Below are 14435 nucleotides of genomic sequence, written 5' to 3'. Positions count from 1 at the left end.
AGCGCCAAAATCGCAGATTTTTGGTTAGTGGCAATTTTTGGTTATCATCACACCCTCAGAAACGGAACACCGCCGATAACCGGGGACTGCCTGTAGTGTAGTCACCATGGAGCACTGGTACACGTGGGGGTTAATTCCTTGAAGACTCAACAGTGACTACCAAAAATAGGTTTTTCCTACATCAAAGCCTGTTTTTTCACTTAAGTACAGAATGGCTGAAAGTTTTTCTATGTATGGCTTTATAGCCAGAATTTCATGGCTCATTCATTCATGACTGTCATTAATAAATTGTTTTATTTCAGTGCTCATTACCTGGGTTTTATGATCCTTGTCCTGGGGAGGAGAAGAGCCTGAGAGTACGCTATCTCTTTCATGCTGTCACCCATGAAGTTACTATAAGTGATACTGACTCCTTGAGGATACCAAAGCAGTGTAAGTATTCTTATAAGTAGGGTTTTTTTTATTGACTGGTAAGCAACTTTCATTTAGCAATTTAAAAGAATCCAGACATTTTATTTTTGAAATTTTCCAACACTTCCTGATTGGATGACATAAATGGGAGTAACCTTAAAATGGAACTGGTCCCCTAGGACTATTTGTTTAAAAATTTCTTTTGTCATTGCCTGATTAAAATCCTCGGATTAAGCTATAGGAAATAGAATTAGCTGATGTGAAAACTCATTCAGCTTTCAAACTTTTGGTGTATAAGTGATATGTGTTCTTTCTTTCTTACCTCTACTGTCTTATCAGCTCATTTTTGTTTTATTTTGAGTACCAATATCAATTTTTTTATAAGGGAGCATGTTGTTCTCCATTTTTCCCAGAAATGTGTGATTTCCTGAACCTTTAATTTTGCCCCAAAAATTTCACTGCAGATGCATGAATTCTGCATCACCATTAATTGGAACCTAAATACAACTGCTTATCGCCATGGCATTGGTAATCCTCAAGCTTTATCAGGATGTGATGTAAGACCATGGTTTTTTTTAGTTCTATTTTATGGGTTTGACCCTGTCTGTAAACCAAATGTTATTTTCTTACGTGGCCATGCTGTGTTCAAACAAATATCAGACCTATTACTTTTATGAATGCCAATATTAAAGACAGTCAAAATTTATTAGTTACAACATTCAGAACTGTAGTTTTTGCTCCTCTCTCTGGTTGTGAGAGACATTCCTACTTCATCAGACCTTGAATTTTTTACTTTTTGTGATAGACCATCAAAGGGTAATTATTCGTATTTTAAGTTTTTGTACTGTTAACTGTTTGTCAATTAGCATGATGTATTTTGTGTGCTTTTATGCTTGTTGGTGAAGGATTGTGCATTTGCTTTTTTGGCTACAAATAGTGTATGATGAATTCCTCAGCTGGAATTTGGGTTTTCAGTAAGTTGTAGTAATTATAGTTAATATTTCTTTTATTACTCTTTCCTGTATTTTGAATTTATTTGCTTCTGATTAGCTAATTGTGTTGAAATGTGTTGGAAGGCTTACCTGCAGGATGCTAGTGTTGCTCTGCCAAGTAATAATTATTGGGAGTGACGTTTGATGTAAAAGCAGGTCTCAGACAGTGGTGTGATGTTTTCGTTTCTATTATTTATGTGGATGGTTTGATAAGGGAATGTAGGACAAAAGCATTGGGCTTGAATCCATGCCAAGAGCAGGATTTATAAATGGAATGCCAAATGATGTTTGCAGATTGAGGCACAGTTGATGGGTGATACTGAAGAAAAGTTGCTGAACTCGGTGTACTGTATTTCCTGGTGTCAAAGAGTACCCCAGTTATGACTGGCAAACAAAAAAACAATAAGGTTGCACTATCACAAGTTGAGGTTTTGTAAAAATATTGTTCGTTTTATGTTTTTCAGGCTCTTTGATTTTAACATTTAATAAGCTTTTTCCAAAGCAAACTGGAAAACTTGAATAGATTATCAAGTAAAGTATATGTTATGAACTGCTGAGCTCTGTTTTGTAAGAAATTTCCAAATAAATGGGCATCAGCTGGTTCAGTATTTGAAGATACTGATTCAGTAGTTGCAGATAAATGAAAAATAAACATCACATTAGGAAATGTTATAGTTATGGAATACTGTAACATTGTATTGCACAGCTACACTTTGTAAAAACACCACATGAATGTGTCATCCCAAATTAAATGGAATAAGAAGTAGAATAATGATTAAAATCCACACAATACGGATGTTACAAATAAAGGTTACTTTCAAAACTTAGGATAGTTTTCACATTTCTAAAGTAACACCCGGATGTGATGTGTGTAATTACGATAATCTTGCTGCAGTAAGATTTACCAATGTGGAAATTAATCTCGCTGACTATGTATATTTTTTTATGTTTTTATGATACTTTTATTTACTGTTTTAACCATGCATATTTCTACTCTTCATTCAGAGGCCATATACAGGAGTTCTGATTACTGCTTGCCAAAGGTAACCTCCTTTTTTGGTTAGGATTGGGCAGTGAAAAATGTAACTTTTGTCCCCTAGGATGCTTAGTAAATTTCCACGGTTATTTCATGAAAAAAGTAGGATCTTTGATACTAGGAAATATGGTAAGTTTTTAAGTTGAAATAATGTTACCAAGAGTTAAATACAAGCCAGAAATTACCTGATGAATACTGATGTTCTTAGTGGAAGAATGGTATTGGTAAATCATAAAGCAGGTTAGATGAGGAAAGTGCTGTGAATGTTTACAGACTTCATATTTGTCCACCTAGTGCCTGTTAGTGCATGTTGAAAACTTGCAGACACAGTGAAGATGTGGTTCAAACATGGAAGAAAACATTTTTGAGGTTTGGTCATGTAAAAATAAATGAAGAGGTTAGCTGATTAGAAAGGGATATAAATTGGAAGTCAGTTGTAATAGGAGATGGAGACTTATAATGCTGTGGTGATGGAAGGCAGAGGCATTAAAACTTTAAGGACCTGTTGTCTACCATATTTTTCAAAAATCTTATAACTCAGGACGTCTGAGGGTAACCAGAATTAGGAGGTCTGTGTGCTACTCAAAGAGGCTCCTGTTTTTTGTGTGCTTTCTTGTTTCTGTCTTAAGTGGTGCCTTCTTAATAAGAAATAACCGAAGAAATTGTCTTCCTGGCTTTTATTAAGTTAAACATTACTTAGGAAGACCCACAGATCCTTGACCTGTTTCCTTCAGTGGGGGACTTGAAGGATGGTAGTTGGGAGGCAGTATCCCAGTGCTCTGAAGATTGTATGTTGGGGTCCTATAGGCCTTGCACCAGGTGCTGATCTAACAGATTGTAGTCAGGCTTTGCTGTTGGATTTTTCCCAGTGCTTGGGCTGATCTCAATCGACTGATGCCTGTGGGGCACAGGGGCAAAGATATATATATTTTGGTGGGTGTTACAATATGGGCTTGAATCATCAGGTTCTTTTCAAAATCTTTTCCTAACGAAAGGAATTCACCACCGACAATTGGAAAGCGGTGTAAAAGAATACAGAAATAAAACTCATACAGCAGTACAGTGTATTTATTTATAATAGATGCAGATATTGAAAAAGACTCTTGCATTCCCTCTACTTGACACACACACACTGTAGCCAGTAGTGGGATACAGCCAGTTCATGCGAACTGTCTCACAAATTTTGGGAGTTCGGCGAGCCAGCTAAGTGCAACAACCAGTTGACCACCTGAATAGGCAGTTATAAGTAGAGTAGAGTGCGCAACTTTTAACTCATAACATAAGTTTCATTAAGCGTTACCACTGGTAATCATGACATCAGACTGGTTCCCTGCCTGAGAAGGAAATAGGATTATGATTAGGTATAGGGGAAACACAATAATCACATAAATACTTTTTATAATGTATGCCTTTTAATTAAATTTTACCAACATATTTATATATTCTTCTTGTTTATACTTCTTTCATGTTCAGGTCATACTGATCTTGATAATAGAGAATGTATAAGAAAATATGATACTAATAATATTATGCGTATTCATAACAGTCTCTTTATCATTATTATTATATTCACTTTTAATTTTAAACTTATTCACAGGAAATGTAGCAGTACTTTATCCCCTTGCTCGTAATGTTTTCTTTCGTATATTGTTTATTAGGAAAAAAATAGAGCAGTAATGTGACTAAAATATACATGTTCAGTTAATGATTTACTGAAATATTTGCCTTTTAAAATATACATGTTCAGTTAATGATTTACTGAAATATTTACCTTTTCCAGAAAATCTGGCCTTTTTTTTTATAAATAATCTATATCTAACGACTTTTTTGCAAATTTGGCCAACGACTACCGTCTACTAGACACTCATGGTCAGTAGCCACTGCATCCCATCCGATAATGTGTCAGTAGTGACTTTGCATATCGTGTGTTTCAAGAAGCGGTCGAGCAGGTGTGTTACCATGTGTACCGTACATGCTTTCCCTGTACAGTAAACCCCTTGTATTCATGTTCTCACGATTTGCTGGCTCACGCATTCGCAGATTTCTCTGGGGAACATATCTACCCATTATTCGCGGAAAATTCGCCCATTCGCGTTATTTTTCACTGAGAAATATTCATTAGTTACTGTATTTTCATATTTTCTTGACTAAATGCACTTTTTGTGATAAAACAATTAAAATACTCAGGTATAAGCATTTTCAGAGGGTTTTTCTTGTGTTTAAACTATCAAAATGGGCAGTTCTAAGTGTTTTTAGAGGGGTTTTAAGTATTCACGGATTTTAGCTATTCGGCGGGGGATGCAGTACGCACCCCTCGCGAATACAGGGGCTTTACTATACATTCGTATATAATTTGTATCATTAGACTACACTATAACATAACTAATGGTGCAGTTCAGCAGGTTCGGTAATCCAAGAAATATTTTATGATTATGCACAGTAAGATGGTATTTTATCTAGGCCTAGGCAAGAATCCTGCACTGGCCTGGCCATGAGATTTAGACATGTTATTTGGGAAATAATTATAATTATCATTTTATTTTCTAGAATCCAAGATCAATGTTGAACCTAAGTGGAGCAAATTTGACATGCTTTGTGTGATAGAACCGACTTGACAAAATATTTGAATCCCACCACTGACTGTAGCACTAAGGAAATGAAACAAAGTAGGTGAAGATAGGGGAAATGGTATGCAAGATAGGATATAAAAGTATATTTACTTAAGTTGTAAATTATTCTTCAATGCAGAAGCATTGACACTGGTCCATAGAAGACACAGGCAGTTTCATTCAAGGTGGGACAGCTATACCATGATATTGGTCTTCGAAGCTTTTGGATGCTATGTATAATAGGTTACTCGGTTTTTCCCTTGGCCTTGCACATCAAAACGTCTAAAGGAGGCAGTGTTCTTGTGGGCATCTTCTTCTTTTGGTTAGTCTCTCTCTCTGTCGTACTCATATCTATCATTGTTCTCCTGACCTTCCGTCCTCACTAGGGCGGTACTGAGGAAGCTTATGCACCACTAAATGGGCGGAGGTTAAAATAACATTGAGATCTTATGAGGTAAGAAAATAATGAGAGGTGCAGGGTATGGTTCCCTTGATATGAGACGATAAAGGCCTGGTGTCACCGAGACTTGAAAACTGCCTAATGTATGGACATTCACCAGAAAAAAAGACTTTGTCAAGTGGAGGGCAAAATGTGATGGATGAAATTAGCTACCAAGAATCACTCTGAGAGTCATCTTGCTGTGCAATTTATTGATAACTCAGAAGTTGGGGTGGTGAAGTATGCACAGTAAATGGTGTTTAGAAGACAGTCATATATTGCCCAATGTTGGGGGTGGATTTAGTTGAAAATGTTGTGTGACATAAAGAAAATATGCATTACTGTATTGTACAGGAGTTAGAAATCTATGATTTGTTCATGCAACTTACCTGTCAGATATATATATAGCTGTATTCTCCGAAGTCCGACAGAATTCCAAAACTTGCGGCACACGCAGTGGGCCAGGTGGTTAATACCCATTCCGCCGCTGGGAGGCGGGTATCAGGAACCATTCCCATTTTCAATTCAGATTTTCTCTGTCGCCGGTACTGTCAACAACTGTTTTCAGTACCTCCGTCTTTGGATTTTAAACTCGTTATTTTCCACTTAAGTATTCTATTTGACTTTTGGTTTTGTCTTTGGATTGTGGATTGGCATACGCTTTTGTGGAATTTGCTTTTGATTGCTCTTTGGATGATGTCTGGATCTAGTTATGCTAGCTTCAGAGTATGTTGTGTGAATGAGTTTACAGAGGCTACCGAAAGTTTGGTAGATCCTCACTTTCTATGCATGAGGTGTAGGGGCAGGTTTGCTTGATAAATGATCGCTTACTTTGCCTCCCACCCTGCTAATTTATTAGTTCAGGATTTCATTCTCGCACTAATAGTGCTCCTTTTTGCATCTGGAAGATGGCTAACAAAATATTATCTATTGCGAAGGTGCATAGATTGAGCGAGTCAGCGATAATAAAGAAGAAACAATAGTAACGCTGGGTCAGTCAAAGTGCACGTCGTGAAAACGGACTCGTAAGGCGGACGCTGAAGAGGATATGTCCAATAAAGTTTTCGTAACTATGTTGTTACACAAAATCAAACACTTATGGAGTTATTAAAGGAAATGTAAGGTTTGTTTTTGGAGATAGTCTCCTGAGAGCAGCGGGACTAGAGTGACGTCACGTAGGCAATGGCTGCCTCCTAGTAAAAAAAGTAAACAAACGCTTTGCGAGTTCAAAGTAGCACGGTGGCGTTAAAGATGCCATAATTTACTCAGGTCGGTATCAAACATTAGTTTTAGTCAGGGTGAGGAGATAACCTACCATAATTTTAGTTAAAACGACGAGAATAGGTTTTATCTCGCCGAGACTGATTTAAATCTACCCGCCTAACGGCGAGCCAAATTCTAGTACTCGTAGGCTAAGCGGAGTTGAGACTTCCCAAGTAGGTAGCCTATTTCACAATATATTGACTGGGGGCCTTTCTGTCAAGCATGCCCGTCTCCCAGTCGTGCTCACCGCCGCTGGATCGCCATCGTGACGCTCTGCTGCAGCGTGGCGCTCCGCAAGCAGCTATCCTGGGCGCTTCTGTAGCTGCTCGTCAGGGCGCTCCTCTCGCTGCCGTGCAGGGCGCTTCGGCTGGACCGCCATCGTGACGCTCCGCAAGCAGCTATCCTGGGACGCTTCTGTAGCTGCTCGTCCAGGCGCTCCTCTCGCTGCCGTGCAGGACGCCTCGGCTGGACCGCCATCGTGGCGCTCCGCAAGCAGCTATCCTGGGCGCTTCTGTAGCTGCTCGTCAGGGCGCTCCTCTCGCTGCCGTGCAGGACGCTCGGCTGGACCACCAGCGTGACGCTCCGCAAGCAGCTATCCTGGACTCTTCTGTAGCTGCTCGTCAGGACGCTTCTCGCTGCCGTGCAGGACGCTTCGGCTGGACCGCCATCGTGACGCTCCGCAAGCAGCTATCCTGGGCGCTTCTGTAGCTGCTCGTCAGGGACGCCTCTCGCTGCCGTGCAGGACGCCGGATGGACTCTCGGGAGGACGCCTCTTTGGTTGCTCAGTGGACGCTTCAGAGCAATCAAAGTCTGCGCGGGAAGCGTAGATCCCATCTGCGTGTTGGACCACAAGGCCTTCGTTTCTCCCATTGAAGAGGAGAAGTCTCTTGTGAGTCGGAGCCTGCAGTCCTTGAGCAGCCTCCCCTTCCTCGTCTCACGGACTACCAGGTGTTAGCCGGCCTTTCTTAAGGACTTGTTTGGCGACAAGTTTCAAACCCTCGCCACTCTCTCTCCTCCTTCGCAGTTTGCTTCGTCCTAGACGAGGAGAGCGCGGGGTTTGTCAAGATGACTTCATCTCTGGCGACGAAGAAGGCCTTCAAGAAGGTTAACACCTGGATGGAGGAAGGAAGACCCAAGGCAAGACTTCTTTTGCCCTGCCTCCGTCCAAGCTGAGCGGCAAGGCAGGTATGTGGTAAGAGACCGGGGAGGACGTCGGCTCAAGAGTTCCTTCGTTGTCCCAGGGAGACTTCGCTAGCTTGGTCGGCGCGCCTAGAAGGTCCCTCCTGTCGGCTGCCAAAGTGTCCTGGACTATGTCGGAGACGGATCACCATTTGAAAGGACTGTTTTGAACCATGGAGGTCTTCAATTTCCTGGACTGGTGTTTGGGGGCTCTAGGCGTCAGGATTAGGAGTCCCGACTCGATCTGCCTGGGGAGCTGTCCAGCGTGTTGAACTGCATGGACAAGGCAGTCAGGGATGGCTCGGAGGAACTGGCTTCCCTCTTTTGTACGGGCCTCTTGAAGAAGAGGGCCTTGTACTGTAACTTTACAGCCTATGGCCCTTCCAGCCAACGGCCATACCACGTTGAAAGCGCCGCTTCTCGTGCGATCAGCGAAGTTAAGCAACGTTGGTTCTGGTCAGTACTTGGATTTGTGACCGCCTGGGAACACCAGATGCCTTTGGCGTCATACTTTTGCAAAGTCAGTTTCTCCGTCGCAGAGGGCTTTGCTGTTCTCCCGTTTTGAGCCATCTCTTCCCCCAGTCCTTGTTCAGGATCTCTCCTCCAGCTTGAAGGAGGCCACTCAAGACCTCTTGGCCCACTCGTCAAGACGCCCGGCAGTCCCTTTGATGTCGTTGTCAGGTCAGACCTCCAGGAAGTAGAAGCCCTTTCGTGGAGGAGCTTCTTCCTCGAGATCTTCTCCCCGAGGTAGAGGTCTTTTCAGAGGCGGAGCTCCGCCTAAACCTTGGGGCAGGAAGTGATTTGCAGCGCCTCCAGACACCTGTAGGAGCCAGGCTTCTTTCGTTTGCGAGAGCCTGGAGAGCAAGAGGGGCAGACTCCTGGTCCCTTGAAATTATCGAGAGAGGATACAAGATCCCCTTTCTCGACTCACCACTTCTGTGCACGTCGCCCAGGGATCTGTCTTCCTCATTCCATCAAGAGAAGCAACAGATCCTTTTCGAGCTATTAGAGCAAATGCTCGAGAAAGAGCTGTGGAGCAAATCCTGGAGCTGGACTCCCCAGGATTCTACAACCGACTGTTCCTAGTTCCGAAGCAGTCGGGAGGATTGAGACCAGTCCTTGATGTCAATAGACTGAACCGCTTCATGGTGAAGGAGAAGTTCACGATGGAGACGTCCCAGTCTGTTTTAGGAGCATTAAGACCAGGAGATTCGATGGTCGCTCTGGACTTACAGGACACTTACTTTCACGTTCCCATACATCCCCAGTCGAGGAAGTATTTGAGGTTTGTACTAGGGGGACGAGTGTTTCAATGCAGAGCTCTTTGCTTCGGGCTAAGCACAGCTCCCATGATCTTCACGATTATCATGAGAAATGTGGCGAGATGGCTTCACTTGGCGGGTATTCGTATCTCGCTTTACCTGGCCGATTGGCTCATCCGAGCCTCTTCACAGTCAAGGTGTCTGGAGGACCTGAATGCGAATTTAGAGTTGACAAAGTTCCTAGGACTTCTAGTGAACGAAGAAAAGTCCCATCTGATCCCGACGCAGTCCATCGTCTATCTGGGGATTCAGATGGATTCAGTGGCTTTTCAAGCTTTTCCATCCCAGGAACGTCAGTAGCAATGCTTAGAAAAAGTCTCATCCTTCCTAGGGAAGGAAATATGCTCGGTGAGGGAATGGACGAGTTTGCTGGGGACCATTTCCTCTCTGGAGAAGTTTGTTTCCCTGGGAAGACTTCATCTCAGGCCGCTCCAGTTTTTCCTGGCGGAAAACTGAATAGACAAGGAGAATCTAGAGGAGACCCTGAAGATCTCCCATTTTCAAGATTCACCTGAGGTAGTGGCTCGACCCCTCGAGGTTGGCAGAAGGGGTTTCTCTATGCCTTTAGAGCCCCGACCTGGTGTTGTTTTCCTACGCTCCCAGGGAGGGATGGGGAGCAACACTAGGAGGGGAGAAAGTGTCAGGCACCTGGAGAGGGGAACAGGTGTCCTGGCACATCAATCTCAAGGAATTAGGGGCGATCCTGCTGGCCCTTCAATCCTTCGAGAGCCAAGTGTCAGGCCGAGTCGTACAAGTAAATTCAGACAACTCCACAGCCCTGGCATACCTCAAGAAACAGGGAGGAACTCGTTCCCGGTCCCTGTTAAGCCCTGGCGAAGGAGATCCTGCTTTGGGCCCATGCGCGGGGATCACGATCCTCACGAGGTTCGTTGCAGGATTGGAGAATATCCGTGCGGACCCTTCTCGGTCGACAGCGGCAGCTTCTACCGACCGAGTGGACCCTTCACGAGGAAGTATGTCAGGAGCTGTGGAGGTTATGGGGACGTCCCTTGGTAGATCTGCTCAGGCAGCCCCATTTGAAAAGGTACCTCAAAACTTCCCCGCTCTGAGTCTAACTGCATTCAGACTATCAGCCGACAACAAGGATCTTCACGATCTCTTGAGATCCTTTGAGACTGTCAAGGTACCTCATTCCAGGACGCCTCCCTGGAACCTGGATGTCGTCTTAAATTTTTTATGTCAAATACCTTCGAGCCTCTTTCTTCGGTGTCTCAAGAATGTGACAAGGAAGGTTTTTTTTTTTTCCTTACTGCTCTGGCTATGGCGAAGAGAGTTAGTGAACTTCAGGCTATCATAATCATGTAGGTTTTAGAGGCCATAATGCAGTATGTTCTCTAAGCCGTAAGTTCTTGCTAAAACGAGAACCCGTCTACCCCTTGGCCCAGGACCTTCGAGATTAAGGGTATGATGGAAATTCTCGGACATGAACCAGAAAGAGTCATGTGTCCTGTCAGGGCTCTCAAATTTTATTTGCAGAAGACTCGGGAAAGTCGAGGTCCTTCGGACAGTCTGTGGTGCTCTGTCAAGAGGCCGGATTTGCCTCTTTCTAAGAATGCACTGGCGTTCTTTTTAGAAGCACCATTTTAGACGCACTTTGCGACGTTCAAGACTGTGACTTGAGTCTTTTGAAGTTAAGGCTCACGAAGTTAGAGCCATTGCAACCTCGGTGGCTTTCCAGAAGAACATGTCCCTTTGCGATCTTCTGGGTACCACCTTCTGTTGAAGCAATTGGTGTTAAGCTTCACATTACTTGCGGGACGTGAAGGCGACATATGAAGACTGCTATTCACTAGGACCATACGTTTCCGCACTCCAGATCGGCCCCATAACACTTCTAGGCCTGGACCTCTGTCGGACTCCCAGGACCAGGAGAGGGCAAGTCGAAAGCCACAGGAGGGTTACGGGGCTTCCCACCGATCTGGCGTCCCTTCGGCAGGACCTGTGGTCGCTTCTGCAGACACAGTGTTGCGGGCAGGAGCGATACTCATCCTATCCTTTAGAGGTTAGGAAGTATATTTTAATCTTGATTTTGTTTTTTTACGTCAGATCGGTCCCATAACGCTTCTAGGCCTGGACCTCTGTCGGACTCCCAGGACCAGGGAGAGGGCATGTCGAAAGCCGCAAAGAGGGTTACGGGGGCTTCCCCCGATCTGGCGTCCCTTTGGCAGGACCTGTTGACGCTCTAGGTCAGGTGGTTGGTCGTTGCTCCTTTTGCCCTCACAGTATGGCCTTATGATCTAGTCCCATTGTGGTCACGCCCCCGTGGACAGATCATCTAGAACTCACCAGCTATATAGGTCACTACCTTGCTGGAGACTCTAGTAAAGCAGAAGCAGGCTTGGGTGACAGTAATCACGAAGTCAGCTATGCTAACATAGGCCTGGACCTCTGTCGGACTCCCAGGACCAGGGAGAGGGCATGTCGAAAGCTGTAAGTTGGTTACGGGGACTTCCCACCGATCTGGCGTCCCTTCGGCAGGTCCTGTTGATGCTCTCGGTCAGGTGGTTGGTCGTTGCTCCTTTGCTCTCACAGTATGGTCTTATGATCTAGTCCCATTGTGGTCATGCCCCGTGGACAGATCATCTAGAACTCACCAGCTATATAGGTCACTACCTTGCTGGAGACTGTAGTAAAGCAGAAGCAGGCTTCGGTGACTGCAATCACGAAGTCAGCTATGCTAACAAGTAAGGAACCAAGGCGTCAATCGCCTACATATCTTTGTTTCCTAAATCCTATTCTGTCTCTTCCCACCTCCAATGGTGGGATTCAGCTATATATATATCTGACAGGTAAGTTGCATGAACAAAATGATATTTTAATGATAAAATAAAGTTTGTTCATACTTACCTGGCAGATATATATAATCATAGTGCCCACCCTCCTCCCCTCAGGAGACAGTGGCACTAGAAAATCTGAATAGAAAATGGGAATGGTTCCTGATACCGCCTCCCAGCGGCGGGAATGGGTATTAACCACCTGGCCCCACTGCGTGTGCCGCAAGTTTTGGAATTCTGTCGGACTTGGAGAATACAGCTATATATATATCTGCCAGGTAAGTATGAACAAACTTTATTTTATCATTAAAATATCATTTTCTGGGCAGGAGACAAGGACAGTTCTCTTTGAAAGTAGCATAAGTGGAGTTTGGGGGATGGTCTTCCACTGAAAGTTTAAATTTTGATTTTACCTATCAGCTTTAATCTCTCAGTGGAAGACCCTGTCCCCCAAATCCCAATTATGCTACTTTTAAAGAGGACTGTCCACTTCTCTGGCCTGGAACATTTTAGTTGTATAAATCCTGTACAAGAGTGTTTCTTTATTATGAATTGTAAAATATTTTCCTCATATGTACTTAAATCCTTATAATGCAAATATTGCAGTAAATGTGAATGAACACAGCAGGAGAGTGCTGTGGTGGCTGTAGAATTTGTATGCTGTGGATCAGGTGATCACTTTGTCAGGTGGAACTGTGGTGGAACTGCTTTTATGGGCCAGAGTCACAGTCATTGGAGTGTGTGCATTGTGTATGTAACACAGAACTGAAAGTAATACAGTCATACCCCGAACTGACACGAGGTTAGGTTCCAGAACCCCTTGCGCAAGGTGAAATTTCACGTAAGTTTGGCACGGTCTCTAAAATGCTAATAAATGCTCATTTCTGAAATTTAAACACTAAATACAACCCTAATCGTGCTCCCAGATTATTAAGTTAACTTTTAATGAAATTAGAGTTACTGTAATTTCATGTAAAAGTTAGCTTAATACATCATCCTTAAAAAAAGAAATAAATGGTTGACAAAAAAATAGAGTTGGAAGAGAATTTCTGTCTCTCTCCCCTTCCGACCGATCTATTTTTAGAGTCTTCTCAACCTCTTTTTAATAACTTCTTTATTCTACATCTCTTTCTCTTTGGTTCTGAAATGCTTTTTCATGAACAAACAGTGTTTTGTATTTTGACTAATATAACTATTAGTTATTATGTCAATGTTTTAGAACATATTTGCCACACTAGCGCATTTACACTTTGTAGATGATACAGGTAAAATTAGATAAAAATTTAAACTATCTACTGTACAGGTAAAGACGTACAGAGAGGTAATAAGTTATAAAAATGTGTGAGCGCTAACTATGAGAGAGAGAGAGAGAGAGATAAGGGTTGTCCTCACTTAAGAGAGTGAAATTATTTATCAGTTATTACGGAGACTGAGAGCATAATGAGAGAGAGAGATGTTGTCCTTACTTGAAATATCGAGTTAAATTATTTATGAATTATTACGGAGACAGAGAGAACAACATGAGAGGGAGAGAGAGCGAAAGAAAAGTTATTCTTACGTTAGATATCAAAAGATGGAAATTCAATATTAAACTAACTTTGAAATGAAGTTAAAGTTACTGTAATTTCATTTAAAACTTGGCTCAATTTAAACTATCTGCTGTACAGGTAAAGACGTACAGAGAAATAATTTGTAAAAAACTGAGAGAGAGAGAGAGAGGGAGAGAGAAGGGTTGTTCTTACTTAAGAGAGTGAAATTATTTATCAATTATTATGGAATAACGAGAGAGAGAGATTGTCCTTACTTGAAATATCAAGTTGAATTATTTATGAAAAAAAAAGTTAAGTATACCTTAGTTTTACCAGACCACTGAGCTGATTAACAGCTCTCCTAGGGCTGGCCCGAAGGATTATATATGAATTATTACGGAGACAGAGAGAAGAGCATGAGAGAGAGAGAGAGAGAAGTTATTCTTACGTTAGATATCAAAAGATGGAAATTCAGTATTAAATTAAGTTTTAGGTGAAATTAAAGTTACTGTAGTTTCATTTAAAAGTTAGCCTAATACATTGCCCTTTAAAAAAAAAATGTTTAATGTAAGAATATAGGAGAGTGTGAAGATTAGTATACTATTTCTCTCTCCCTCTATTCCACCGATCTATTTTAGAAGACTTATCAACCTCGTTTTTAAAAACTTCTTTATTCTGTCTCTTTCTCTTTGTTCTGAAATGCTCTATGTCTCCATGTTGTAGAACAGCGCATTTACAGTTTGTAAACGGTACACATAAAATTAGATCAATTTAAAATTATCTACTGTTCAGTTAGACATACAGAGGAACAGTAATATGTAGGTTGCGCTAACTACGCGAGAGATAACGGTTGTCCTTAC

At 42.5% G+C, this 14435-nt stretch overlaps 1 protein-coding gene and 1 pseudogene across 1 annotated transcript in view; both read left to right on the top strand.

Moving 5' to 3' along the window:
• The window catches only part of LOC136847895 (dnaJ homolog subfamily C member 11), a 186528-nt gene that overhangs the window by 130928 nt on the left and 41165 nt on the right, over nucleotides 1–14435 (top strand). Inside the window, exon 14 of the mRNA XM_067119935.1 lies at nucleotides 303–432. Coding sequence (XP_066976036.1) covers nucleotides 303–432 — 130 coding nt within the window. The remainder of the gene's footprint in view (nucleotides 1–302; nucleotides 433–14435) is intronic.
• On the top strand, nucleotides 8316–8434 carry LOC136847898 (5S ribosomal RNA; annotated as a pseudogene).

The sequence above is a fragment of the Macrobrachium rosenbergii genome, chromosome 17 (genome assembly GCF_040412425.1).
Source record: "Macrobrachium rosenbergii isolate ZJJX-2024 chromosome 17, ASM4041242v1, whole genome shotgun sequence".
In the NCBI taxonomy this organism is placed as follows: domain Eukaryota; kingdom Metazoa; phylum Arthropoda; class Malacostraca; order Decapoda; family Palaemonidae; genus Macrobrachium; species Macrobrachium rosenbergii.
Note: the sequence above shows the minus strand (reverse complement) of the source record. Positions and strands in the feature narration are given on the sequence as shown.